Source organism: Sceloporus occidentalis, unplaced genomic scaffold (assembly GCF_023333645.1).
Source record: "Sceloporus occidentalis isolate IW3139 unplaced genomic scaffold, rSceOcc1.0.p SCAF_2, whole genome shotgun sequence".
NCBI lineage: Eukaryota > Metazoa > Chordata > Lepidosauria > Squamata > Phrynosomatidae > Sceloporus > Sceloporus occidentalis.
Genome location: NW_028316982.1, coordinates 31,714,239 through 31,728,490, shown reverse-complemented (window position 1 = coordinate 31,728,490; position 14,252 = coordinate 31,714,239). Strand labels below are relative to the sequence as shown.

The 14,252-nt window shown below is 43.6% G+C and overlaps 1 protein-coding gene across 18 annotated transcripts in view; it reads left to right on the top strand.

Annotated features, from left to right (window-relative positions):
• The window catches only part of MBNL1 (muscleblind like splicing regulator 1), a 249,606-nt gene that overhangs the window by 183,040 nt on the left and 52,314 nt on the right, over positions 1-14,252 (top strand). For 14 of the 18 annotated variants that reach the window (XM_089509029.1, XM_089509034.1, XM_089509035.1 and 11 more), the window contains 2 exons: positions 7,110-7,280; positions 10,614-10,706. In XM_089509029.1, the coding sequence (XP_089365155.1) occupies positions 7,110-7,280; positions 10,614-10,706 (264 nt within the window). The remainder of the gene's footprint in view (positions 1-7,109; positions 7,281-10,613; positions 10,707-14,252) is intronic. The other 4 variants (XM_089509031.1, XM_089509028.1, XM_089509033.1 and 1 more) reach the window with 1 other exon arrangement.

Here is a 14,252-nt window from a genome sequence, read left to right as displayed (position 1 = left end):
TAAAGGGGTTTGTTTTTCATAAAAAGAAAAGAACCTATAATGTCTTGAAATTTAAAATCATGATAGATAGATAGATAGATAGATAGATAGATAGATAGATAGATAGATGAGTTTTGGAATTAAAAAGTGTGTGTGTGTGTATATGTGTGTGTGTGTGTGTGTGTGTGTGTGTATGTCTTGGAATTAATAATCCCTCTTGGAAGTGGGAATGAAGTGTTGTGTGGATGTAGCCTGGGTTCTTAGGTCAGCTCAGAAGTTGGAATACAGTGTCTCAAAGCATGAGCAGAGTGTCTCTGAGCATGAACAGAGTGGCTGCCGCTCATTGCTCAAGCAGCTGATCTTTGCTTTATCGAGCTGAATTTATCTGATGTAAACACCTTCAGAGGAAGGACTCAGTTTGCATCTGCACTGAAAAAATAATCCAGTTTGATGCCACTTTAACTGCCCTTGGCTCCATGTTGTGAAATGCTGGGATTTGTAGTTTGTTGTGGCACCTGACAGATGACTCAACAGGTCCTCAAAACTACAGATCTCAAGATTCCATAGCATGAAGCCATAATGGAAGTTAAAGTGGTGCCATCGAGGTGTTGAGGGTAAACGCTCGACCCTCTTTTTGTGTCTGGGGGGGGGGGCTTATCTTCTCAAAATGGTGGCACTTAGTCTTGACCCCCCCCCTTCCCAAAATCCTGGCTACATCCCTGCAAACAGTCTTTAGATTTCACTATAGAATGTGTCAAAATTTCTATTATCCAAGCATATATACTATATGCACAAATTGTTGTTTTTGTTTTTGTTATTATTATGTTTGTTGTTCTTTTTCTCATTGTGCGCTTTCAAATATTTTACAGCTTATGGTGAACCTATTACAGGGTTTTGTTGGCAAGATTTCTTCAGTGGAGGTTTGATGTTGCTTCCTATGAATGAAAGCATATGATTTACCTAAAGTCACCCAAGTGAGGACATGCACCCTAGTCTCCAAACTCCTAGTTTAGCATTCAGACCACTGAATCATGCTGGTTCTAATTATCATCATTATCACCTCCTTCTTCATTTATACTGTGCTTTCCCCCCAAGATTGGAAGGCAAGCAGATTTAGGAAATTGTTACAATGTAGTAAAATCTGTTTCACATCCCATTAATAATGTATTGCTACAATTTTACATCTCATGGCTACATCCCAAATCTAAAATGTGCAGAAAATTCTAAATCCCTCACAAAACTACAAATCCCAGGATTCCATAGGAAGGAGCCATAACAATTAAAGCGGTATTAAAGTGCTCTAATTGTATAGTGGGCCCTTGATATACACTGAGGTTTGGTTCCAGAACCGAACATGGATACCAAAATCTGTGGATGCTCAAGTCCTATTGTATAAAATGGTTTAGTAAAATGGTGTTCCTTATATAAAATGACAAAATCAAGGTTTGTTTATGGGAATTTTTTTGGACAGGGAATATTTTCAAGCCATGAATGGCTGAATCTGCAGATACAGAGGGCCAACTGTATAGTGTGAAAAAGACTTTAATTTCTAATTTCTCCCCCTTCCATTTAATCCTTAATCACAAACTCTCGGCCTCAGAGGGAGAGATCAGGAAGACCCAGCAACATCTTGGACTGCCTGAAGGAAGAGGCCCCTCCCTCCTCAACTGTCATCTCGGCCTCAGAGGGAGCCATCAGGCAGACCCAGCAACATCTTGGACTGCCTGAAGGAAGAGGCCCCTCCCCCCTCAACTGTCATCTCGGCCTCAGAGGGAGCCATCAGGCAGACCCAGCAACATCAGGGACTGCCTGAAGGTAGAGGCCCCTCCCTCCTCAACTGTCATCTCGGCCTCAGAGGGAGCCATCAGGCAGACCAGCAACATCTTGGACTGCCTGAAGGAAGAGGCCCCTCCCTCCTCAACTGTCATCTTGGCCTCAGAGGGAGCCATCAGGCAGACCCAGCAACATCAGGGACTGCCTGAAGGAAGAGGCCCCTCCCTCCTCAACTGTCATCTTGGCCTCAGAGGGAGAGATCAGGCAGACCCAGCAACATCAGGGACTGCCTGAAGGAAGAGGCCCCTCCCTCCTCAACTGTCATCTCGGCCTCAGAGGGAGCCAGCAGGCAGACCAGCAACATCTTGGACTGCCTGAAGGAAGAGGCCCCTCCCTCCTCAACTGTCATCTTGGCCTCAGAGGGAGCCATCAGGCAGACCAGCAACATCTTGGACTGCCTGAAGGAAGAGGCCCCTCCCTCCTCAACTGTCATCTTGGCCTCAGAGGGAGAGATCAGGCAGACCCAGCAACATCAGGGACTGCCTGAAGGAAGAGGCCCCTCCCTCCTCAACTGTCATCTTGGCCTCAGAGGGAGAGATCAGGCAGACCCAGCAACATCAGGGACTGCCTGAAGGAAGAGGCCCCTCCCTCCTCAACTGTCATCTTGGCCTCAGAGGGAGCCATCAGGCAGACCAGCAACATCTTGGACTGCCTGAAGGAAGAGGCCCCTCCCTCCTCAACTGTCATCTCGGCCTCAGAGGGAGCCATCAGGCAGACCAGCAACATCTTGGACTGCCTGAAGGAAGAGGCCCCTCCCTCCTCAACTGTCATCTTGGCCTCAGAGGGAGAGATCAGGCAGACCCAGCAACATCAGGGACTGCCTGAAGGAAGAGGCCCCTCCCTCCTCAACTGTCATCTCGGCCTCAGAGGGAGCCATCAGGCAGACCCAGCAACATCTTGGACTGCCTGAAGGAAGAGGCCCCTCCCTCCTCAACTGTCATCTCGGCCTCAGAGGGAGCCATCAGGCAGACCCAGCAACATCAGGGACTGCCTGAAGGAAGAGGCCCCTCCCTCCTCAACTGTCATCTTGGCCTCAGAGGGAGCCAGCAGGCAGACCAGCAACATCTTGGACTGCCTGAAGGAAGAGGCCCCTCCCTCCTCAACTGTCATCTTGGCCTCAGAGGGAGCCATCAGGCAGACCAGCAACATCTTGGACTGCCTGAAGGAAGAGGCCCCTCCCTCCTCAACTGTCATCTTGGCCTCAGAGGGAGCCATCAGGCAGACCAGCAACATCTTGGACTGCCTGAAGGAAGAGGCCCCTCCCTCCTCAACTGTCATCTTGGCCTCAGAGGGAGAGATCAGGCAGACCCAGCAACATCAGGGACTGCCTGAAGGAAGAGGCCCCTCCCTCCTCAACTGTCATCTTGGCCTCAGAGGGAGCCATCAGGCAGACCAGCAACATCTTGGACTGCCTGAAGGAAGAGGCCCCTCCCTCCTCAACTGTCATCTTGGCCTCAGAGGGAGCCATCAGGCAGACCAGCAACATCTTGGACTGCCTGAAGGAAGAGGCCCCTCCCTCCTCAACTGTCATCTTGGCCTCAGAGGGAGAGATCAGGCAGACCCAGCAACATCAGGGACTGCCTGAAGGAAGAGGCCCCTCCCTCCTCAACTGTCATCTTGGCCTCAGAGGGAGCCATCAGGCAGACCAGCAACATCTTGGACTGCCTGAAGGAAGAGGCCCCTCCCTCCTCAACTGTCATCTTGGCCTCAGAGGGAGCCATCAGGCAGACCCAGCAACATCTTGGACTGCCTGAAGGAAGAGGCCCCTCCCTCCTCAACTGTCATCTCGGCCTCAGAGGGAGCCATCAGGCAGACCCAGCAACATCAGGGACTGCCTGAAGGAAGAGGCCCCTCCCTCCTCAACTGTCATCTTGGCCTCAGAGGGAGCCAGCAGGCAGACCAGCAACATCTTGGACTGCCTGAAGGAAGAGGCCCCTCCCTCCTCAACTGTCATCTTGGCCTCAGAGGGAGCCATCAGGCAGACCAGCAACATCTTGGACTGCCTGAAGGAAGAGGCCCCTCCCTCCTCAACTGTCATCTCGGCCTCAGAGGGAGCCATCAGGCAGACCAGCAACATCTTGGACTGCCTGAAGGAAGAGGCCCCTCCCTCCTCAACTGTCATCTTGGCCTCAGAGGGAGCCATCAGGCAGACCAGCAACATCTTGGACTGCCTGAAGGAAGAGGCCCCTCCCTCCTCAACTGTCATCTCGGCCTCAGAGGGAGCCATCAGGCAGACCAGCAACATCTTGGACTGCCTGAAGGAAGAGGCCCCTCCCTCCTCAACTGTCATCTCGGCCTCAGAGGGAGCCATCAGGCAGACCCAGCAACATCAGGGACTGCCTGAAGGAAGAGGCCCCTCCCTCCTCAACTGTCATCTTGGCCTCAGAGGGAGCCATCAGGCAGACCAGCAACATCTTGGACTGCCTGAAGGAAGAGGCCCCTCCCTCCTCAACTGTCATCTCGGCCTCAGAGGGAGCCAGCAGGCAGACCAGCAACATCTTGGACTGCCTGAAGGATGAGACTTCTCCCTCCTTTAACTGTATTTTTATTGTATTAACGATTTTACTGTACACCGCTATGATCATCGCGGAATAGCGGTCTATAAATAAAACATATTATTATTATTATTTATTTAAATTTCGGAATGCCTTCTTTATATTTTATCATAATAATAATAATAATAATGTTTATTTATATACCGCTTTTCCAAATTAGATCAAAGCGGTGTACAACAGGAAGTACAATACAAAGTCAAAATAAAACATAACAGGCCTCTCTCCCCCTCAAGATGGTGGTCGGAAGGAGGGCTTTTTCTTCGTTCAGGCAGGCAGTTGGAGCTAGCCTGCCTCCCTCCCCCCAAGATGGTGGCTGAAGGGAAGGCTTTTCTTCTTCAGGCAGGCAGTTGGAGCTTGCCTGCCTCTCTCCCCCCAAGATGGTGGCTGAAGGGAGGGCTTTTCTTCTTCAGGCAGGCAGTTGGAGCTAGCCTGCCTCTCTCCCCTCAAGATGGTGGCTGAAGGGAGGGCTTTTCTTCTTCAGGCAGGCAGTTGGAGCTAGCCTGCCTCTCTCCCCTCAAGATGGTGGCTGAAGATGGTGAACCTGCGCCATACATGGGCTCCTTACAGGCGGCTTTCAGCATACACTGAAGCCAGCCAGGAAATGTGCATGTGGCAATCGCAAGCCCCATTATATCCAATGGGGCTCGTGAATTGTTCGCACAGCCGTGCGGTAAGCATAAGCCTCATTGGTTATAATGGGATCAAGCTTACGCATTGTTTGCTTTACATAGGGATGTGTGTGTGTCTGGAACAGATCCCCTGCGTAAAGCAAGGGCCCACTGTACTATGTATTGTGGACATCCTTTGGTTCTTACTATCCTTTTGCATATCCTTTGTAATTCTGACACATTTTCGAGGTTCTCACACACATACTCGGGGGTTTTCATTGCAATTGCATGCACTTGTTTTGAAAACCATGTCAGTTTGATTAACTGCTCTACTGGTATTACTTAACCCCAACCTCAAGAATTATGTAAAGTCCCATGATCACACCTAGTCTGTTATGCAAATAACTGTGAGCTAGCTGCAAAAATGAGAGTCATATGTATTTGGCTGACAAGAGCAGAGACAGATGGGTAGCAATAAACCATACACTCTGACACAAGAGAGCTTCAAGTTGAATCACTGGCAGACCCATAACAAACACAGGCTTTGTAGCCTTCTCCACAAAAGTACAGCATAATTTGTTCTTGCAAAACAAAAAAATAAAAAAGGAAAGCAGAGTAAAGTTTGATCTAAGCAGCCCTAAACTGAAATTAAAGCTGTGGTGCTCATGGCCTTTGCTGCTTCCTGGATTGATTACTAAGAAGAAGAAGGGAATTGGAACCATTCTGATTAAGCCATTTGTTCTGCCAAGAAGGAATTTCTGTCTCTTCATATCTTTGTTTTTAATGTATCCCTGGATAAATTGATGCCACTATTGGTCATTTAACTGTGATCATTGAAAACATTAATTTTGTTGACTAACTGCTGATCCTCAAATTCTGGGTATGTTTGAGCAAGGATTGTCTCAGGGACCAGATGTCACAGGGCCTACTTACATGTCTCTATCTGTGCCATGGGTGTTCACTGGGCCATAGTGAACAGAACTGTAACAGTGAGGTGTGGCATCACTATATGGTAAGCTGTGGTGCAATGAACATATTTATTCGAGACCTTTTATCTTCATTTCAGGGTTTATGCATGGGAAATGGGAGCACAGAAAGGCACTTAGCAGATTTGTTGTGATGCACTGCAAGCTGCCATCATAGCCAACTATTATTTGTAACCCCACCAACAAGACCCTCTCCCAAATTCTTCTGTGGTAGAAGCAGCTTGATTTCCACTTTGTGACAAACTTTGAAGACCCCCCAGAAGCCACAAGTCTATACCTGTGAAGGGCCCCCCCCCCATGTATTTATATATATACATGTATAACTCTATAAATTTTAGTCAAAAATTGACCCAAGAAACCCGAATCAGCTTATTTACAGGTCAATGTAAATGTAAAACTCTCATATTTTTTTTAAAAGGGAACCAACCTCTGGTGAAAGGCAAGAGTGCAATCTGTCCTGAAAGCCCTCCCCCCCCCCCCCCCCGGTTTTTATCCATCCTGCCTTTATGGTGAGCACAAACTGTTATGCCTACTGGAATTTTGTAAATTATGTGACATAGTTTTCCTTTGCTTCATGCTTTAGATCCTTTGTTACATGACCCTATGTTTTACATTCATCCTATCCATGGGTCATGGTAAAATCCATTATTTAGGCCCTAAAACCTGCCTTCAGTTTATACATGAGATCAACTTACATTCAAGTATATTCGGTAATAGTAAGCCACAAAAACTGCAAAGATCCAGTTTATTGGTTTGTCCCATCTTCCTTGCTACTCCTACATTTAGTTGGCTGTAGGTATTTGGTGACAAACATAATTGCTGGATCCGCACCAGTGTTGCACTATAGTTTTCCCTAGCACTACTGAGTTTCAACATCTGTAAACAAAGGGGTGAAACAGGCCACCCCAAAGGGGCAGCTTCCTGAGAAAGCCAGATTTGGCTGCAGCAACCACATGCCATGGCCTCAATCTGCCTTTTTGTGCCGTCAAATCCTGATAGGATTACCTTAGAGTCACCATAAGTTGTAAACAACATGAAGACACACAACAACAATTTGATAAATGGAAGTAGCTCATCCAGAATGATGTAATATATTAATTCAGAGTCAACAAAGTTCATTTTTCTTGTTCAATTTTGCTGTATTTCAGGGACGGTGTTCAAGGGAGAACTGCAAATATCTTCACCCACCACCACACTTAAAAACACAGTTGGAGATCAATGGACGCAATAACCTGATTCAGCAGAAGAATATGGCCATGCTGGCCCAGCAGATGCAACTAGCCAATGCCATGATGCCTGGTGCCCCATTACAACCAGTGGTGAGCATCATTTCCACTATTCCTCACTAGTACTGCAGTTCATAGCAAGTTCCAGGACTGAAAAGGGGTTGGGTAATATTGAAGAAGTAATAACTAGCCTCAGTCCTGGCCAGCTACAGAGACAACTGTGTACGTATTACAGAACACAAATTGAAAAACTTGACAGCTCACCCAGACATCAATGCGGGTGAGAGGGCAAATTATCATTTGGAACAGGTATGCAGAACCTGAAACCTTTCAAATTATTTGGACAATAACACATGTAATCCATTACTGTTGTCCATGCTGGCTGGGGATTGCAGGAGCTGAAGCATCGGGAGGGTAAAAACTTCTCTACTCTTGGTGTACTGCAGTAAGCACTTCTCCCATAAAATGGGTGATGCTATATCTAAAAACCAATCTTACCCAGCAGGGATTGTAGATGGGATCCATCCTGTGGTGGAGCCCACCTGCACTGTATGATGCTTTTGTTTCACATAGCTTTAACATTAGTCATCCAAAGTATGTCACATGTGGTGTACACCCAGGAATGTAGCCAGGATTTTGGGAAGGGGGGGTCCAGACTAAGTGCCACCATTATAATGGGGCTTGGATGCGGCAGCGCAGCAGCACACACCATTCATTGTATCTAACGGAAGGGGGGTCCAGACCCCACAACCCCCCCCCCCTTGGCTATGTCCCTGGTAGACCAATTCTTGAGAAAAGGGGAGCAATTTTGCAATTTCTCTGCCTGCTACCCATCCGGTTTTGTCCATCCCTCATTATCATTCCTCACAGTCCCCACTGGCCTAACCATAACTTTGGCATGGACAGTTCTTTTTGATTAATACAGTGCTATTCTGATCTTTCCTGAGCTATTATGACCTCAGGCAAAAAGAGGAAGAAGAAAGGATTGTTCATACCATCTAACCACAGCAGTATTGCATTATCCTTCTTTGACTGGAAATAGCAGTGGTAGTGGTATCAACATGAAAGGAAGAACAGCAGCTGCAGTTAAAGGAGCAGTGGAAAAGAAAGAGAGTTACAGTTTGCAGTTCTCTGATTACAAGTGTCATTAGTTACTTATAATGCTTATCAATAATGGTTTTCCTTTCCTTTGAGACAAGGACAACACAGTAGGGGAAAGGGGCCCAGTTTGAGCATCAGCTCACAATTTTGTTTTTGGTTGGCTGATGTAAATTAGACACAGTGTCCCAACTTGTCCTGATGGATCAGTCTTCCACATACCTACACAGAAGTAAATCCCACTGTATTCTGGTAGGATTGATTCCCCTTAGCATTGCAGCTTAAGTCTATGATCCTTTGCGTACTTACTGGGAAGAAAGCCTGATTGAGCATGGGTGGGATTTTATTTGTTTATTTTTACCATACACATATATATCAGCCTGAGGAAAAAGTAGCAATTGACTATGTAGCTCTTATCCCAAAATCAGGTTTGATTCAAATGCCCTGATTTTCTTTAATTTTGGTGTCAGGACATAAATGCTTTGTGTTTTCCTGCAACAACTGCTTATGAAGTGTCAACACTGCCAGCAAGAAGCAATGCTGAAAGTATAGTGTTAGTCCACTGTATTTTATTTTGTAATTTGATAATGCTGGATTATGAGATCACCTTTGGCTGCACTACTGAATAGAACCATTTATTTTAAATAGAGGGAACATATCAGAAATCTGGACTATGACTACAACACAGTCTGACTGCAAATTAAGTCACATTTAGTTTTCTGAAATTTTCAAAAATGTGCAGATCATAAATGTAGATTTCTTGCCTCAAAATGTTGAAAGGGCATTTGATGTTAATTTAACATATATCATGCCTTGTCTAAAATGACACAAACACTAACCTAAACAGTATCTACAGTTCAAAGACATAGCTGTTTGCAGTATCTGTATGCAAAGGGGTCTTGTAGCACCTATCAGACTGACTGAAAGAAAAACATTAGTAACACGAGCTTTTGTAGGCTTGAGTCTACTTCCTCAGAGGCAAAGACTGGAGTGTCCAGGCATAGATCTATAGAAGCAGGTTGTGTGTGTGAAAAGAGCAAGCAGGACAGTCCCTCTGCCAGAGGATAAATGGACATAAATCAGACAATCAGAATGGGAATACACACAGAGAGACAATCTGTTGCAGAACACTTCAGTCTTCCCTGGCATTCCATCTTGGACCTCAGAACCGTAGTACCCCAAACCTGTGAAAGTTACCCCCCCCCCCCATAGTTCCCAGGATCTCGCAGCCAGCATGATCAGAAAACATTTTTCCCATCTCTATCAGAGAGCTGCAGGCCCTCTCTCAAAAGTATACACATTATAACAGAAAGGATGAATAAGAAAGCTTTAGATACTAGTTATTCATTCACCTCAAGAAAGCTAGAAGGATAGAAACAAGGAAGGAGAATACATGTTGTCAGATATGTCCTCAGTTATAAAGCTGCTTAATGTAAGGTTACTACAGAAGTCAACTTATTAACCACTATTCTTTGAAGTATAAAAACAATACCAGGCACTTGACATATTCAAAAGAAATAATCAACACAGGACAGTGATAGGGAAAAAGTTACCTGTGATCATGTTTTCCTGTATAACTCTGTTTTGTAGATTTCTCATAAAGTCTTAAGAGATATAACATGTTCATTGCTGATGAACATGGTTGCATGCCAATATACAGTAACTAACTATACATTGTATGATGTTGTCAGTCCTTTCAGTCTAGAGCTCTCAGTTCTGGTCAGCAGTTGCTCTCCAAGGTTTTGGGAATGGTTTTCTCTTCTCTCCTTTGTTGAGATGAGGTGAAACTTAAAAATAAATGCAAGCATAATCATCAATAAGCAAGCAGAGATGTATAAACATAAGGCTTGTCAGGGAGTAATATTTCTCTAAAAATTGTACTGATTTAGCTTGATCTGATTTTAACAAGGGCAATGAAAAGGAGTAAAGAGAGAAAATGATAGCCACTTATGGAAACCTGGGACAAATCCAACAGATCCCACAGAACAGCTAACCTTCAGATGGAAGATCCATACCACATTTCTGTTATTAGACCATATAAACCTGTGAGCTTCTATTGATTTTACTACATTTCCCATCATGCTTGACTTTTGATCATAATGGATGGAGCTGATGGCATTTGGAATCCAAAAACCTGGAGGACCATGGGCTCCTTGAATCTGAGATTTATACTTGTGTGCATGTAAAGGTGCCATTATTTTATTGCATAGCTATAAATTTCCATCACTTTGAGATCTAAAGTATTAGCTGTTTATCTTTTTAAATATGGTTATTAATGACAATATTTTAATTAGTTAACTCAATATTATTATTATTATTTTTTCATAGAACCATATGCCTCAGACATTCCAAAAAAGAGGGGGGGAGGGATCTGCATATTTCATCGACACTGATTCCATTTATCAATACCAAACACTGAAGGTGAGAAAATATTATAATTTTGGGTTTTCCTTCTGCTTTCTTAAGTGTTATTTTTCCCCTAGGTAGACATAATGGTAGTTTATTATGTGGAGTGGTAAAATGTATCATGGCCAAAGTCAAAATTTCTAGATACAGAAAAAAGATTTGTCTTTATTAGGGAACAAACAATGAGGGTTCCAGAATGAAAGTAAATCTTGTTTTAATACTGACTGATGCTCAGGATCTGTATTACTGAAATTCTTGGAACAGAGCCCACAATACTGTCTAATTCAATCTATATATGTAAGCGGAAAATGGAATGCCTAATACAGTTACATTTAATTTCAAAAGGAACAATTTCTCCAAATGAGGAGATTGGTTAACAGTAAGTTGAAAAACAGTAAGGAGATTCAGATCTTTCTTTAAGGTTTATTTAAAACCGCTGTAATGTAAGGTGCACATAAAATGTGTTTCATAAATTAGAACTGATACAGAGAAGCCCAAGGAGATGCTAGTATGGTTCAATAGCACTGTGAAAAGCTATTTGAAGGGTGGAAATAGGTTATATGTTGCAAAATGCCTAGAAGGACCCATGCAGTTTGATGATATAATAATAAATGATATATTGATGATGAGAAAATCAAAGAAGGAATTTGAAAAAGAAAGTGGTAAATACAACTTTTCCTAATGGTTATTTAAATACTTAGTAAATTAGGTTGCAGGTAATTTATTTAACAAAGATTTAGGAGGCGTATCAAAGGTAGACAGAATGCAAAAAGGTTGATGGTGATACTGCCCTTTCACTGAATTGACAAAAGTATTAAAAAGAAACCTGTTTTCCAAGTGTCCAGTTGGGTAAGAGGATCATGTTTTAACCAGAGTTTGTAAAGGCTATTTGTTTTGGACAAGATGCCCCAGCTAGCAGTGCCATTGGGAGCATTGATAAGTTTTCAAATTCTGGTTTTAATGATAGTGTCCCAGCATCTGTTCTGGGTGGTGAAGCATGTCAGGAAAGGTTGACACTTGACAATTCAGCAGTAACGTAGCAAATATCATCCTCTTCTGCAACAGCTAGTGAAGTTGTTTTTGCTTCTACAGTTCACTTTTTAGTTTTGTTGGAATAAAATAAATTTTCCAGTGGAGCTAGAATGGGGGGGGGGGGGGGGGGTTGTCAGAAATACAAACATTTCCTGGGGTTAGAGGGGGATCTTCAGTGCAATTGAATGGGACTGTGCCTCTCATTCTTTTTGTTAGGGGTGTAAATGAGTTTTACCATATCAGATCCTGAAATTTCAGTGGAATTCCACTTATTTCAGGGTGACAGGTTTATTATACATAGTCATGACAATTTGACACAGTTACCCATGTCCAATAGTAAGCCCAGTCATGAGGAGAATGCAGCTGGTATATGTCAAAAATTGCTTTCTTTGTCACATTGTATGTAATATATAGAAAAGCCAAGAAGAACTTTATTTATTGGTTTTGTTGTTGTATGCCTTCAAGTAGTTTCCAATTAATAGCAATGCAAAAGTGAACCTGTTATGGGGTTTTCATGGCAAGATATATTCAGAGGGTGGTTGCCATTGCCTTTCTCTGAGGCTGAGAGAGTGTGACTTGCTCAAATTCCCCCATTGGCTTAGCAGGTTCTTAGTCCAATTTAGAGATTGGACATGTTACTTTTTTGAACAAAGACTCTCAGAACTTTGTGATTCTGGGAATTATAATTCAAAAAGTAACATTTTCAAGCTCTGATATTGCACATTAATATTCAGCTTCTTGTCCCACAATTTGTGTAGGCCTTGCATAAAGACAATATATCAGAGTAGAACTGTGGATGTCACAAGCCACAATGAGACACACACTGCCCTGCTGGGGATTATTTTGTCCCCTTAAAGAGAAATAACATAAACTTGTAAGAAAAATGTTGGGGAAGAGATCATAGGTACCTCTTTAGTCAGCTTCCCATTTCAGCAGCTGGCTGCATCCTTTTTTTTTACCAAGAATGGTCAGCTTAATTCTTCTGAGAAACATACAGCAAGAAGCATGAAAACAACAAATGCCTCCTGCTCTTTGCACCACCTCCAGCATCGGATATTCAGATGAATACTGTTTCTAAACCATCTGAACAACATCCACCTGAACATCCAATTCATGATGGAAAATAAAGGGAATGAACATTGCCATTGGATGTCCTGGTCATCCTCAAACTGAACCAATGATTGGGCCACATGGTATGGGGTTGGACTAGATGGCCTTGTTGTCTCTTGCAACTCTATGATTCTAAGTATACAGAAAACTTACACACACAGACAGATACCTACACAAGACCTCTAACCATCACCCAGGACAAAAAAAGAAGCACAATAAAAACACTGGTAGACCAGACAAAAATGATCTGTGAACCCCACTTCCTGGAAGATGAATTGAAGCACCTAAACTGGGCTCTATACCCTAATGGTTACTACAGTTCAGACATCAGAAGAGCTGCCAGACCCAGAAAACACCACAGGAGTGAAGAAAAACACTCCCACTTGAAGGGAATATATTTTTACCATACATCAAAGGAGTCACAGACAGAATAGGGGAACTGGTGAAGAAACACAATCTCCAAATGATCTGCAGACCGACTAAGAAAATCCAGCAAATGCTGCACTCAGCGAAGGAAGGAGAGACTCTCTCATGGCCGCAGGAGTTTATGGCATACCATGCAGCTATGGACAAGTCTACATAGAGATCACCAAACACAGTGTTCAAACATGAATCAAGGAACACGAGAGACACTGCAGACTGGGCCAGCCAAAAAAAATTAGCAGTAGCAGAACATGTTATAAACCAACCTGGGCATAAAATGTTATTTGAAAACTGAAATTCTGGATCATGCCAACAACTATCAGGTCAGAATGCACAGGGAGGCTATTTATACCTGAACAACTTCAACAGGAAAGAAGAAACCCTGAAAGTAAACAAAGTTTGGCTACCTGTCCTGAAAAACACCAAAATCAAGGCTCAGCACATGCAAATGAACATCACCGAAGGTCAGGTGCTTTCCCAGCAGATAATGGCTCACTAATTAAATAGATACAAATCCTCCTCACATATCCTCCCACCCTGAGGCCTTGCCATTGACCAACAGACCATCACACATATTAACAGGTAAACCATTTCCTCTCAACCAAAGATCACACAGTATACATACCCTACACACCTCCATGCCACCATTCTCTGAAGATGCCAGCCACAGATGCAGGCAAAACGTCAGGAACAAATTCTTCCAGAACACAGTCACATAGCCCAAAAATCCCACAACCCCCCTCCCCCAATAGACTTGTGATACCTTAAAAACTAACATGCCTTTCTGGTACCCAAACACAATTGTTTTCTCTGGAACAAATTGGCATCATTATCTCCTGAAATTTTTGGGGACTACACCTGTAATAACCCCCTAATCAGCATGGAAATTTCAGGAGCTGTAGTTCAAAAAAGCAACTTTTTGAAGCATGTGCTGCATAAGGAAAGCCTATCGTCCTGATAATATCCACCATCTGTTAAGGCACCATAGCACTGAAA